Source organism: Microcaecilia unicolor, chromosome 5 (assembly GCF_901765095.1).
Source record: "Microcaecilia unicolor chromosome 5, aMicUni1.1, whole genome shotgun sequence".
NCBI lineage: Eukaryota > Metazoa > Chordata > Amphibia > Gymnophiona > Siphonopidae > Microcaecilia > Microcaecilia unicolor.
The window spans coordinates 152,854,411-152,869,871 of record NC_044035.1 but is presented as its reverse complement, the minus strand read 5'-3'; the positions used below and the strand labels follow the sequence as shown (position 1 = coordinate 152,869,871).

The 15,461-nt window shown below is 44.1% G+C and overlaps 1 protein-coding gene across 1 annotated transcript in view; it reads right to left on the bottom strand.

The window, feature by feature from the left end:
- The window catches only part of KIF7 (kinesin family member 7), a 138,247-nt gene that overhangs the window by 120,761 nt on the left and 2,025 nt on the right, over positions 1 to 15,461 (bottom strand). Inside the window, exons 2-3 of the mRNA XM_030203433.1 lie at positions 6,065 to 6,464; positions 917 to 1,117 (exon numbers count right to left, since the gene is read on the bottom strand). Of these exons, the coding sequence (XP_030059293.1) occupies positions 917 to 1,117; positions 6,065 to 6,380 (517 nt within the window). The 5' untranslated portion in view covers positions 6,381 to 6,464. The remainder of the gene's footprint in view (positions 1 to 916; positions 1,118 to 6,064; positions 6,465 to 15,461) is intronic.

Below are 15,461 nucleotides of genomic sequence, written 5' to 3'. Positions count from 1 at the left end.
GGCGAATTAGCCTACATCATGAATCTGACTTTTTCAGACTTGGCCATTGCCAGCCCTAATACAGAGGCTGGATACTGTGGAAAGCCTCAAGGACAATGTGGAGACATCCAGTCTGAAAAAGGCAAAACAACTTGTACAAGAACTAGCTTTCTGGTCATCAATGGTGTCCTGGAAATTCCACATCCTTCCTTTTAAGTGACCAGTCAAGTTTCAAGTTTATTAGAAGCTTATACCCCACCCATCAAAGAATGTCTGAGCAGTTTACAATATAAAAAGGGGGGGGGGGGAGGAAGGATAGAGAGGAAAAAGGGAAATGTCAACAGATCAAGGGGAAGTCATTTAGAAATCTAGCATCTCTTTCAGTCTCAGGGATGTGCATCAACCCAGCCGTTGGGTCTTGTTTCAGTCAGACTTCTCCCAATCATCACTTCCATCACAGTCCACAGCAAATAAGCATGAGATTATTACTGTACACTTTAATATTGCTTAACTCTACTGCTAAATCTGTTCTATCAGGTGAGGATAAAGAGGGTCTTTAGAGGTAACAAAACTAACATTTGAAAAGAATTAGTATCATAGCAATGTTATTTAATTGTTCAACTTGTGTGCTTATTAGATAGTCCATCATTATTAAGCTTACATCGTATTATCTCTGTTATTTGAATTTCAGTGCTGTTAAATGTGTATATTTTTGATCCTGTTTCCTGTTTCATGGTAGTCTTATTGTTGGGTTTCAATTTGCAGTTTTCAAGTTTTCCTCTTTCATTGTATTTATGTATCTTTTACTATTGTTATGCTATTAACAAAATTGTAAGTTTGATGTTAAACTGTACCTATTGTACACCGCCTTGGGTGAATCTCTTCATAAAGGTGGTTAATAAAGTCCAACAAATAAGTACAGCAAAATAATTCTTACCAATGTTGCCTTTCTCAACCTCTCGAATCTGAATGTCTTTGCTGGCTGTCTCTACCTCCAGAAGGTCCCTGAATTCTTCTTTATATACTTCCAAATAGGAGACTTTCACAGTGTAATCAATCAGGTCATTTTCATCAATAAGTCTGAAAATTTCCGCCATGGCACGGGGGATAATGCCCTGTTCATCTTCGTTGATGGACGCTGATGGACCCAGAGGGACACACAGTTACAATACAGATCACAATTTCTGCACTAAAAAGCAAGACCAAAATCAATACTTCTTTGGAAATGGGATTTAAGTGGAATTGGGGCTCATTTTCAAAACAGAAAAATGTCCAACAAGTGGCACAAAGAGGAAGATAGATGTTTTTTTTTGCCAAAACATCCAAATTGCTATTTTTGAAACCCATTTTTAAAACATTTTTTTATGTAACATATAGTAACATAGAAGATGACGGCAGAAAAAGACCTGCACGGTCCATCCAGTCTGCCCAACAAGATAACTCATATGTGCTACTTTTTATGTATACCCTACTTTGATTTGTACCGTCTGCAGTGCATCCAAATCACAAGGAGGCATGTTGGAGGCAGGATTTGAGCGTTCCCAAAACTTGTACTTTTTCTGCCATAATGGAATAAAGCAAAAACATCCAGGGCTAAAAGACATTTTGGTCTAGACCTGTTTCATTCATAACTAAGTCACAAAAAGATGCCCTAAATGACCAGATGACTACTGGAGAGATTAAGGATTAAACCCCTTACTCCCCCAGTGGTCACTGACCCCCCCCCCCCCCAAAAGATGTGAAAGAAACAGTACATACCTGTCTGTATGACAGCTTCAGATGTTATGGCCAGTCCTAGAGCAGCAAGCAGGTCCCAGGAGTAGCCTAATGGTTGGTGCACTGCACTGTAGAGAAGGGAACCCAGGTTCATATCCCACTCTAACTGTTGCACTTGTGGTGCGAAGTATGAGCCCTCCAAAACCCACCAAACACCTACTGTACCCACATACAGGTGACACCTGAAGCCATAAGGGCTATTGTAGTGATGTACAGTTGGGTACAGTAGGTTTTTGGTGGGTTTTGGAGGGCTCGCCATACAATATAAATGTGTAATGTTGAGATGTGTATCTGGGACATTTTTTTGCGAAGTCCACTGCAGTGCCCCCTAGGATGCCACCACTGCTCTGCTGGGATGTCCCACCAGATGTCCCAATGGCTTGTTTTTGTGTGGTTTTCCCTTGGACTTTTTTTTTTTCTTTTTCGAAAATGGTCCAAAAAGATAGATGCACTGAGCACAAAAATGCCTAGCAAATGGCCATTTTCAAATCAAAAGATAGTTTTTCTGGTTCGAAAATCACTTGATTTTCTGGTTTCAAAATCACTATGTTTGCCACTTGATTATTGGACGTTTTCAGCAAAACTTTCAAAATCGGATTTAGACATTGCAACACTAATGTTTCATTATGAAGGAGTGCAATCTGCATGGAGTGGCTGGTGCGGCTCTGGCTGCCTTTTTGGGCAGACAGGATGGATCTTGCAGGTCTTTAACTGCTGTCATTTATTCTATTACAAAAAAAATAACCAGTTTGGGACATTATCCACTTTGTTTAACAGTCTTGAGTGATGTTCCCACCCAGTGTTTTCAGCTTCCCTGAGTAATGAATGTAGTGGCTGTTCTGTGGGAATACGTACAACTAATATCCAAGAAGGGGACACATAGGGCAAATTAACAGACATTGCTAGCTGAAAAGAAAGGATTTACATTGGTATTTCCAGCAGGAAATTTGCAGGTCTAAGTTGAAAGAAGTCCAGAAGATCACCAAGCCCAACCTTCTTCTAATTACTCAACAGCTGTATGTGGCAATTTTGAGAAAGCCAAAAAAAACAATGCACATTTGTAGCCAACTACAACAATGAAACAAGTAAGGAAAGCATGCAGAGCAAGGCTCATCGGATTCTTTCCAACCCCTTTACAAGTTCATGGATGAACATGTGTGTGAGCTGGGGCAGTTGTGAGGGGAGGGGGGCAATTTGCAACATGATAGAATCCTATATAATAATTCTCACCTCCAACAGGATGTGCTTGGGACCGTGCCTGCCGGAAGTGGTCTGCTAGGCAGGCATGCTCTGACCTCAGTGACAGACAATTTGGCAAAGCAAAACAATCTGAGTGCTGGCCATTAGGACACAGGGTTGATAGGAGAGTTTTAAAAGACTGAAGGAACCGAAAGTGTTAAATGGGGGGAGGGGGGAGTTCTGAACAACTGAAAGACATGAACATTTGGGAAAGGAAAACAATCTGAATGCTGGCCATTAGGACACAGGGTAGAAAGGAGAGTTTTAAAAGACTGAAGGAAACGAAAGTGTTATACTGGAGAAGGGGGGGGGGGGGTGGGGGGGAGTTGTGAATGACTGAAAGACATGCAAATTTGGGACAGGAAAACAATCTCAATGCTGGCCATTAGCACACAGGGTACATAGGACAGTTTTAAAAGACTGAAGGAACCAAAAGTGTTCAGGGGGGGCAAGTTCTGAATGAATGAAAGAAATGAAAATTTACGAGAGGAACACAATCTGAATGCCGGGCATTTGTACACAAGGTAGATAGGACACTTTTTTTAAAAAATGAAGGATGTGAAAGTATTACATCTTGGGGGAGGGGTGAGGAGGAAAGCGGTGGGGTATCCGGATACTGGGCATTAGGGCCACGGGGGTACATAGACTTTTGAAAGCCTTAAGGAACCCAAAGTGTGGGAAGCAGGAGGAAAAGGAGGGGAGGGAAAGGGGTGAGGGGCATTAGGAACAGGGGAGGGGGCCCTGTCACACACTCTCATTCTCACACACACACTGTCACACAGACAGTCTCACTCTGTCACACACCCGCACATTCACTCTGGCTCTCTCTCTCAAACATACACACTCCCAGGAAAACCTTGCTAGCGCCCGTTTCATTCGTTCCAGAAACGGGCCTTTTTTACTAGTATTTTATAAAATTACCCCCTTATGGGGTAATTGTATAAACTAAACGCTTGCATTTACGTGCCAGTTGCCTGTACAAATGATTAGAATACTAGCATGTACACACAGGTGTACACATACGAATGTAAATGCCAAAAATCCACCTAACCACTATTCTGCAAAATATGCACACATTTTACAGGTGCGTGTACACATAGGAAGAGTCTGGGTGGGGCTTATATTTAAGGAATAATACATGTTATCCCCAGGATTTTATATATCGCACTGAGATTTCTGTGTGGAAATCGAAGTGTATTCCATAACAATGAACAGAAGCTAATTGGTTAACAAGCTAATCAGCACTAATTGGAAGTTAGCAACCAATCATCAGCACTAATTGGCATTAATTTGAATTTACGCATACAACTAAGCATATTCTGTAACATGGTATGCGTAAATTCTAAGTTGCATAGTTGAAAAGGGGGCATGGTCATGGATGTGGAATGGGTGGGTTGTAGGCGTATCTAAAATCTATGCGTGTTATAGAATATACTTGCTCCATGCCTAATTTAGGCGTTGGGATTTACACCAGGTTTTACTTGGCGTAATTGGCCACGACTAAACATAGTTGCCTGAACTGGCGCTCGGCATATTCTATAAACTGGGCAGAAATTTAGGCTTATTCTATAAAGAACACCTAAATTAATTGAATTAAGTATGCCTAAATTAAGTGAATTCCATTTTGGCATCGAATGTTTAAGCGTAATATATAGAATCTAGTCCCATGTACGTATTTCCAGCATTCGGAACCTGGACTTACACCAGCTCTAATTTATAGGCATATATCAAAGCTGTTACACTAGTGTTCTACAAAGGAAAGTAATTGCCTATGTTCATTTATAGGATAGGCTCCTACCGGACACCCAGTTCTAGAAATGCCCTCTTAGGGGACAATTCTAGACTTGGGAATCTCCATCTAGGCACCCTGAGACTGTATGGTAGGTGCCTCTTTTATAGAGGAATCCAGGTTCTGTTATAGAATACAAATGTAATCCGATATCGGTGCGCCTAACACTTAGGTTCCCGCAGTTATCTCAGCCACAGAGCTGGTGTAAGTGCCAGCACCTAAATATGGCAAGGATGCATGTAAGTTACAGCATTCTGTAAGTTACGGGCATAAGTAGAAGCCCTGCCCATGTCATGCCTCTGGCGCTATGTGTTAGGAGTCCTGCCAGCACTTATGTGGTATATGTGCACATACCCACCTAATTGCTAGTATTCTAAATGTTTACATGCATAACAGATGTAAATGTGAGCACCTAGGTTAAAGACTTGTCCTTTTACCCTCTCATTCTATAATGTGAGCACCTAAATGTATGCACCATTTGTGATCAGATTATAGAATATTGCACTTAAGTACATAAGTATTGCCGTACTGGGAAAGCCATCAAGCCCAGCATCCTGTTTCCAACAGTGGCCAATCCAGGTCACAAATACCCAGCAAGATTCCAAAAATGTACAAAACATTTTATACCGCATATCCCAGAAATAGTGGATTTTCCCCAAGTCCATTTAATAACGGTCTATGGACTTTTCCTTTAGGAAGCCGTCCAAACCTTTTTAAAACTCCGCTAAGCTATCCGCCTTTACGCACATGAATGTTACAGATTTGTGCATAAGTGCTAGCTGGGCATTAAGCACTACCATATAACCTTAGCATGCAAATGCAAAGGGAAAGCACGTAGCCGGGGAATGGTCATCTCCTACATTTATGTGCATCTTATAGAAATGTTATTTACGCACATTTAGGCACATGCATTTACACCTGCCATAGACACGATGTGCCTAGATGTTGGCAAATATTATTCTAGTATTCTATAACAGAATCTAGGCGCCCAGAAGCCTTTATAGAATTTGTGCTTAGTGCTCAGCCTTTTAGTGCACTTTATAGAATTACTCCCTTAATGTCTACAAGTCAGTGTAAGGCTTATATGGTCTATCAGGGGCACAGGACTCAGGAACTGGTTCGGTGGGTACTGAGCACCCCCAATATTCAGCAGGTACCTTTATTTGTCCACAGAGAGGTGATCTGCATTGTGTTTGGCACCCCCAATCATTTTGAAATGTTGGCACTTATGATCAGAGAAGCCCATGAAAAGCCCCTTTAATCCAGGCACTCTTGACTCACCCAAACTTGCTTCCCCTATTGTGTAGGTCTTCCCTGAGCCTGTCTGCCCGTACGCGAAGACAGTGGCATTGAAGCCCTGAAAGAAAGCCTCGACCAAGGGCTGCACGCACGTCTTGTACACTGAGTCCTGCTCGCAAGAGCCGTCCAGGACATGCTGGAAGTGGAAGTGGCGACTGTGACCCAGAGTGACCCGTTGGCCCTGGGGTTCCACCCGCAGACACGACTGGTGGCCATGCAGCAACTCCTTGGGCAGCAAGGGTCGAATGCGCACTGCCACTCGCACAGGGCTCTCCTCAGCCTGGGGCTTTGGCGCCATTAACGGAGAAAAGATATCCAAGCCGTGCAGTCAGTCAGGTAAAGCACGCCCGCTTCATCGTATCTCCTTGGTGACAGTCACTGGCTGCAAAGAAAGAAAGGGCATTTAGTTTTCTGCAAACTACAGGACAAAGTTCTGTGAGTCTCTTCCTCTCCTTCCCGGTCACACCCACGGCCACTTCATTTCTTTTTCTTGCTTTCTTTTCTTATTGTTCAGGTCTCTGTTTTACGACAGGTGATATAGGCAAGAGAAGCAATTCCACGCTTACCCTCTGTCCTCTTTCAGCTGCAAGTGGTGGCCAGCGGCTAACTAGAACTGGAGAAGTGGGGAGGAGGAGGGTGCCCTGCCCTCTCCAGGGTGGAAGAGGTTTATTTCAAAAGGCACAGAATTAATCAATGGAGAGCAGGGTATGGGCCGGTGCAAAGTTCTTAAGCACAAACCTTCAGTCTTTTGTCCTTGCCCCAAGATTTTGATGACTAAACTCAATAGTCATAACCACCCTAATAGCATCCACTCCCAGAATGAGCCTGTAAAAATGCATTATTAAACATCATAATTTAAAATATCAGTCTGAATTCATCCATCCCAACTGCTCAGTTCTACAATCTCTTCCTTTCCTTCAAAGACCCTCTGTGCCTGTCCTGTGTTTTCTTAAATTCACAAACTGACATTTTCTTCACCATCGCCATTACAGAGGTTGTGCCCTGCTTTCACCACTCTTTTTGTAAAGAAATATAGCACAAAATGGATTAATTCTGTCAGGTCTCCTTTTTGTTCTTAGACGAAGTCCTAAATTTGAGTGCTTATACAAGATGCTTGATGAACATTGTGGCGAAACAAGGTACTTATGTCTGTTATATATTACTAGCCGTTAAGCCCATAAAAATGGGCGAGATTTCTAGCTACCCTCCTCGCCGCCGCTCCCCCCCTCCGTGCCAGGCCCCCTGCACTGACCTGACAGCGCCTCTCACCTCCATGTGAAAGTGCTGCAGGCAGCAGCAGATCGCTCTGCTATTGCCTGCAGCGCTTCCACATGGAGGTGAGAGGTGCTGTCAGGTCAGTGCAGGGGGCCTGATAAGGAGGAGGGCGGGAGCGGCGGAGGGGATGGGGGGGAGGGTGGAGGCTGGTACGTGCGATATTCGTTTCCAAGCGGCAGCGTCCGACAGTGACTCCGACTCCGTTTCCCTCTCTGTTCTGCCCTCTGTCATCATGTCTTGACGCGAGGGCGGGACAGAGAGAGAAGTCTCTACTGCGCATTTGCAGGTGAGTCGGTCACTTGCTGTTTACATGTTTGACTAGCCGTTAAGCCCGTTAAAACGGGCGAGATTTCCAGCTACCCTCCTCGCCGCCGCTCCCTCCCCCCTCCATGCCGGGCCCCCTGCACTGACCTGACAGCGCCTCTCACCTCCGTGTGAAAGTGCTGCAGACAGCAGCAGATCGCTCTGCTGCTGCCTGCAGCGCTTCCACACGGAGGTGAGAGGCGCTGTCAGGTCAGTGCAGGGGGCCCGATATGGAGGAGGGTGGGAGCAGCGGAGGGGATGGGGGGAAGGGTGGAGGTTGGAGCGCGTGATGTTCGTTTCTTCTGATCTGGAGATAGAACCTAGAATGGGCAACATCAACAACTGAGACAAATGAAACCTAGATAAGACTTTAGGCAGAAAGGAAGGAACTGGGCGTAACACTACCTGGTCCTTAGCAAACTCTAAGAATGGAGTCCAAAAAGAAAGGGACTGCAACTCCGACACCCTCCTATTCAAGGCAATGGCCACTAAGAATACTACCTTGAGCATACTACCTGTACCTTCAAAGTACAGGACGCCAAAGGCTCCAAGGGTGATGTGGAGGGGCATAATCAAAAGGGGCACCCAAGTTTTGCTGAGGACATCCTCGCAGGACGTCCCGGTGAAGGTGCGGGGAAACCCGTATTATCGAAACAAAATGGGTGTCCATCTTTTGTTTCGATAATAAGGTTGGGGACGCCCAAATCTTGACATTTAGGCCGTCCCTAGAGATGGTTGTCCTTAGACTTGGGCGTTTCTGATTTTCGGCGATAATGGAAACTAAGGATGCCCATCTCAGAAATGACCAAATGCAAGCTAGATGACTGAGGAGTAAAAGAGGCGATCAAGGAAGATAAAGCCATAGCAGAGAGATTAAATGAATTCTTTGCTTCGGTCTTCACCGAGGAACATTTAGGTGGGATACCGGTGCCGGAAATGGTATTCAAAGCTGACAAGTTGGAGAAACGTAATGAATTCTCTGTAAACCTGGAGGATGTAATGAGGCAGTTCTACAAACTGAAGAGTAGCAAATTTCCTGGACCAGATGGTATTCATCCCAGAGTACTGACAGAACTGAAAAATGAGCTTGCGGAGCTATTGTTAGAAATATGTAATTTATCCTTAAAATCGAGCGTGGTACTGGAAGATTGGAGGGTGGCCAATGTAACGCCAATTTTTAAAAAAGGTTCCAGAGGAGATCCGGGAAATTATAAACCAGTGAGTCTGACGTTGGTGCCGGGCAAAATGGTAGAGACTATTATTAAGAACAAAATTACAGAGCATATTCAAAAGCATGGATTAATGAGACAAATTCAACATGGATTTAGTGAAGGGAAATCTTGCCTCACCAATCTACTACATTTCTTTGAAGGGGTGAACAAACATGTGGATAAAGGTGAGCTGGTTGATATTGTGTATTTGGATTTTCAGAAGGCATTTGACAAAGTACCTCATGAAAGACTCCAGAGGAAATTGGAGAGTCATGGGATAGGAGGTAGTGTTCTATTGTGGATTAAAAACTGGTTAAAAGATAGAAAACAGAGAGTAGGGTTAAATGGTCAGTAATCTCAATGGAGAAGGGTAGTTAGTGGGGTTCCCCAGGGGTCTGTGTTGGGGACGCTGCTTTTTAACATATTTATAAATGACCTAGAGACGGGAGTAACTAGTGAGGTAATTAAATTTGCTGATGACACAAAGTTATTCAAAGTCATTAAATCGCGGGAGGATTGTGAAAAATTACAAGTGGACCTTACGAGACTGGGAGCTCACTGGGAAGCGTTAAAGGCGAAGCAGGAGTTTACGCCAACCACAACATGGCCGCAGCTCTGTTAGCCCAACCTCCTTGTGTTGGCAGGTATCGAAGGCAGAGCACGTCTTTACAACAACCGCAATATGGCCACTTGCAGACGGAACTGGAACTAAAGAGTAATGCGGTGCAAGCCTCGCTTTGAATTTACGATGTCTCCTATTCCTCTCCAACTTAAGGGAAGTGGAAAAGAGGTCGCAGGCTGGACTAGGGAAGATCGTTGACTATGCCAGGCTTTGATTAACGAATTGGACTGTGAGTGCAAAGAAATTGAGATGTCATTTTTTTTGTTGCATTACTGAATTTTTGTAAATAGTGTAATATGTAATTACAGGCACAAACGTACAATCATGTGCATACATTTATGCAAAAATCAATATTTTTCTTTAATTAATAAAACATGTAATAGGTAACCAATTAACTTACCTGCTGGTAAAATCTACCCAATATGAGATGTCCATGGGGATTGTATCTCTTCAAGATTCTGTTTTAAATCTTTTTTTTGTAATACATTTTATTGAATTTTTGTAATAAAGTATAACAAAACATCGATGAAATCAGAATATCCAATGACAATAATTATAAGCACAGTTGTACAATCACATGTAAACCTAACAGGTAATCAACTAACAAAGGGGGTTCTTTTACTAAGGTGCGGTAGGCCTAATGTGGGCCTAGCATGAGGTAAAAGGGCAGTACCATGGGACACGCTGAGGTGTCCCATTGTAGTTTGGGGTTTAGCGTGTGCTAATCCCATGAAATATTTTTTGGCATGGCAAGAGTATCTAGGGGTGGACAGCAGGCATGTCTGTACTAATCGGGTAGCGTGGGCACATTACTGCACACCACCTGACCAGTGCAGGAGTAGCATGGGAGCCCTTACTACTTCCTAAATAGGTGGTGGTAAGGGCATTGCCCCCCCCCCCCCCAAACGCTGCTGGACTGAGTGCCCCACTCTCCCCTCCCGCCCAACACGCCCCAGTATATCTCTGTCCTCCGTTCTGCCCTGTCCCCTCTTACTCCCATTCCTCAAACCTGTTCCAGTCCCGCGCCCCCCCCCCCCCCGTACAGCTGTGATGAGCAGGAACCAAAAACAGCCGGCACAGAGCCCCGCGCTACAGCGCTTCCAGCGGGGCTCTGCTGGACAGCTCCCTCTGATACACTTCCTGCTGCCAAGGGGGCGCTTCCAGCGAACCCAGCCGGAAGCGCTACAGCATGAGGCTCTACGCCCGCCGCCTCCAGCTTCCGCTCACAGCGGCTGCACCGGGAAGGAGCTACAAAACCAGGACAGGCATGAGGGGAGGGAGCCGATGCGGGGTGGGGGGGGAGGCAAGAAGGGACAAAGCAGAATGGGAAAGAAGAAGAGGAGAGAGAAAGAGAGATTGATACTTGAACACGTCAGGCAGGGGAGGGACAGCAAGGCACTCAGTCCAACCGCAAGACAAGAACAGGCTTGAGGAAAGGGAGAGGATTGGTTGGGGGGGGGGGGCAAAAATGGAAAAAGCTGGACACGGAAGGAGAGAGAAAGGGGGGATGCTGGAATATGTGGGGCAAGGGAGGGAGAAGAAAGATGGCACACAGTTTTGGGTTGTAAGAGGAGATATGCTGGACACCAGGAAGAAGGGATTAGGGAGACAAAGGCAGCTTTGAGGGGAGGAGGTGGATGGTGGGGGGCAAGAAGAGACATTGCTGGATGGGGAAAGAGGAGAGAGAGGGGGGAGATGCAGGAACACATGGGGAAGGGGAGGGAGAAGAAAAATGGCAGACCTTCTTGGGTTGGGAAAGGGGATTTGCTGGAAATTGAGGGGAAAAGAATAGGGAGTAGGGCAGATCCACAGGTAAACCCAAATGACTGCCAATTAATACCATAAGACCCATTTGTTGGCATTTAAGCATCAATTTAAGGCACATTTAATGTGTCTGGCTTTTTATGCTGCTGCTGGTCAAGTATAAGGTTGTGCTTGAGACATTCTTGCTGCCTGCTTAAGGACTACGAAGTAGGTTTGAATTTGTAATGTTTTATTATGTTTTAGGTTTGTATGTTTTATGAGTTTTGTCTTACAAATACCTATCCTGTTTAGCTCGCCTCCCCCACCCCTCCACTACTTGGAAGTAATTCCAAGCCAGCAACTTCAAAAATAGAACTGTCTGCATTTGTAACCTTCCATGAAACAGCAAACTAAGGAAACTGTCAAATCCATGAACACGAGAGCTACACTGTGGCCTGCAGCCTGCTCTAAACTCTCCCTTCACAGCTGCACGACTGACTATGGAAGAACAGCAGCCTGAAAGAGAAACTCTACCTAACAACAGGGATGCAAACACTCATTTTTCATGGTCTCTGAGTCCAGCCCCAATTGTGGAGCCCCCTAGATACGACAGATCGGATTCCTGTCACAAGTTTTTGTTGCCCGTTCTGTCTCAGTCTTTATAATACACAATTTGCATAACTGTGCATCAGGTTAAAACTGTGCAATAAAGTAAACTTTACTAAGCGACCTGGGTAGACCATTGGTGGCTCTGGCAATTAACCCCTAATTATCACCACTCTACCACAAGTCCCACAACATATCCCATTATGGCCAATAATAGATCATGGTTTTTCTACTGCATGATAAATACTGTACTAAGAATAACTGGGTTACAAGCCACCTCAATCAACGAATGGAACAAAATCCCTGTACTTATTACAGCAAGATGACGCCCCCCCCCCCCCCCCACTCACCAACTGGAAAGACCAAACTATAAAAGCCAAAACAAACCAGAGATCAACACCATAACCAATACCAAAAAGATAAGCAAAAATAACTGCAATGGCCACAACATCAAAAAAGACATTTACAGTCTGTTAAGTACACCAATATCACCATTGATACGTATGTACCCATTCCAAAAGGTTACATAAATGTGAGATCAGTGGTTAACAAGTCAACCATAATTCGAGAATGGATTGAAACTTAGCAATTAGGTATACTATTCATATCAGAAACCTGGCTGCAAATGTGAGACGATCCAGCACTGCTTGACTTATGCCCGCCAGGATATAAAATAACACACATCAACAGAACTAAAAAGAAAGGAAGCAGGGTCGCCGTAATATACAAATCCTTCTTTACAGTAGAAACCATAGCTGAATATATATCCCCTGCAATTGAAATCATAGCATGCAAAATCACAGACTCAACATTAACTGATCAATTATGCAGTATACTTTTCTACTGCCCACCTGGAAGATGGTCTAACGCCTAAGACGACTTCATAAACTTCACACCAAACATATGCACAAATTTCTCGAATGTCCTTCTACTAGGTGATATCAATTTACACCTAGACAAGAAACATGACAGCAACACCAGGCTTCTAACAAACCTCCTAAACCAATGAAACTTCAAAATAGCACCAGTCACTTCATCTCATGTAAAACGTCACCAATTAGACATACTAGCTTACAGGCTCTTAGCCAATAACAACCATATAATAGAGAATCATAACTGGGCAGAGGTGCCATGATCAGACCATAACAAACTCACCTTCACACTTCAATGGAAACAGAACAGCAAAAACAGAGAACCAAGGACACCAGACACCAGAGAAAAAGTGGACAACCATAACTTCTAGTCAACAGTGATGAATGACAAAGCAATCATAATACTCACTAACATTCACTTCATGAGAAACAGGGACGAACTAAGAGGAAACACACTAAACGAAATAACACCATTCAAAATGAAAACTAAGAGGAAACGACAATCGCACCCCTAGCTCAACGAGGAACTATTAGAGAGAAAAAGCTGTGCAGGAAACTGGAAAGAAAATGGTCCAAAAACAAATCAGACATGAACAAACCCACATGTAAGAAAGCCCTAAGAAAGTACAAACAAACCATAAAAAGAGCCGAAGTGGAATACTATAGAACATACGTGAATGCAGAAGAGATAAACATGAAAAAAATATATGAACTAATGAAAAACATACTAAACACACAAGCTCTGCTAAAGTCAAATGAAAAAATTGTCAACAGCAGGCGAGTTTGCAAAACATTTTTGAAGAAAAAATAATAAAAATAAGATCAAACCTAGGTGCAACACAAACAACACTCATATATTTCCTACACGAATGTGAAATCAATGAGGACCACATCAAGGCAGACAGAATCTGGTCTTCCTTTAAGATACCAACAACCAGCTCAGTTAAAGCACTACTGATAAAATATGCACATGCCAACTGCCCAAACTACATGTTGGAAAACCCACCAGATTGGTTCAGCAACCAAACGCTTAACTGAAAACATAGAATACATGTTCTCGAAAGGCCACTTCCCTTCTGATAAGGGCAACATCATACTCACTCCAATCCCTAAAGACACCACCACAAAGATCAGTGAGCTCACTAATTACAGACCAGTGGCATCAATACCACTGTTGACAAAAACAATGGAGGGACAAGTAGCACAACAGTTAACGGAATAGTTAATGCACTACTCAGTCCTGCACAGCTCTCAATCAGGCTTCAGACCATGCTATAGCAATAACAGTCATAATCACCCTGATCACAAAATTCCGAAGAATGAGAAGCCAATGCCAGTCAATACTGCTACTACAATTTGATATGTCATGCGCCTTCAACCTAGTAGATCACACAATACTAACGACCCAGTCCAACAACATAGGACTCACTGGAGCAGCAGCAGCCTGGTTCAACATTTTCTAAGAACTAGATCCTACCTAGTGGAGGAGTAGTCTAGTGGTTAGTGCAGTGGACTTTGATCCTGGGGAACTGAGTTTGATTCCCACTGCAGCTCCTTGTCACTCTGGGCAAGTCACTAAACCCTCCATTGCCCCTGGTATTGTGTTCAGTTTTGGAGGCCGTACCTTGTGAAGGATGTTAAAAAAATGGAAGCGGTACAAAGAAAAGCTACGAGGATGGTATGGGAGTTGCGTTCCAAGACGTATGAAGAGAGACTTGCTGACCTGAACATGTATACTCTGGAGGAAAGGAGGAACAGGGGTGATATGATACAGACGTTCAAATATTTGAAAGGTATTAATCCGCAAACGAATCTTTTCCGGAGATGGGAAGGCGGTAGAACGAGAGGACATGAAATGAGATTGAAGGGGGGCAGACTCAGGAAAGATGTCAGGAAGTATTTCTTCACGGAGAGGGTGGTGAACGCTTGGAATGCCCTCCCGCGGGAGGTGGTGGACATGAAAACGGTAACGGAATTCAAACATGCGTGGGATAGGCATAAAGGAATCCTGTGCAGAAGGAATGGATCCACAGAAGCTTAGCTGAAATTGGGTGGCGGGGGAAGAGGGGTTGGTGGTTGAGAGGCTAGGATAGGGGAGGGCAGACTTATACGGGGTCTGTGCCAGAGCCGGTGATGGGAGGCGGGACTGGTGGTTGGGAGGCGGGAAATACTGCTGGACAGACTTATACGGTCTGTGCCCTGAAAAAGACAGGTACAAATCAAGGTAAGGTATACACATATGAGTTTATCGTGGGCAGACTAGATGGACCGTGCAGGTCTTTTTCTGCTGTCATCTACTATGTTACTATGTAAAAAATAAGTACCTGAATATATGTAAACTGCTTTGAATGTAGTTGCAAAAACCTCAGAAAGGCGGTATATCAAGTCCCATTTCCCCTTCCTCCCCTACTTTGCCAAGATGTCCAATGAACTTTCAGCCTGCTGGATCCCTGAATGCGGGGTCCTTCAGGGTTCCCCGATATCACCAATATTATTCAGTCCTGATGGCTCCACTTGGCAAGAAATTGGAAAAAATGGGTTTAAATCCATTCATATACAAAGACGATGTCACCACCTACATACCATTCAACAACAGTATCACGGAGATACTGAATATGGCCAAAAAAGGACTCAACCTCATGGAAAACTGGGCCACAACTGTCAAACTTAAACTGAACCGAGAAGAAAACAAACTCCTGGTTTTATACAGCCAGCAAAATCCCACTACATACCAAAACCTCATAATA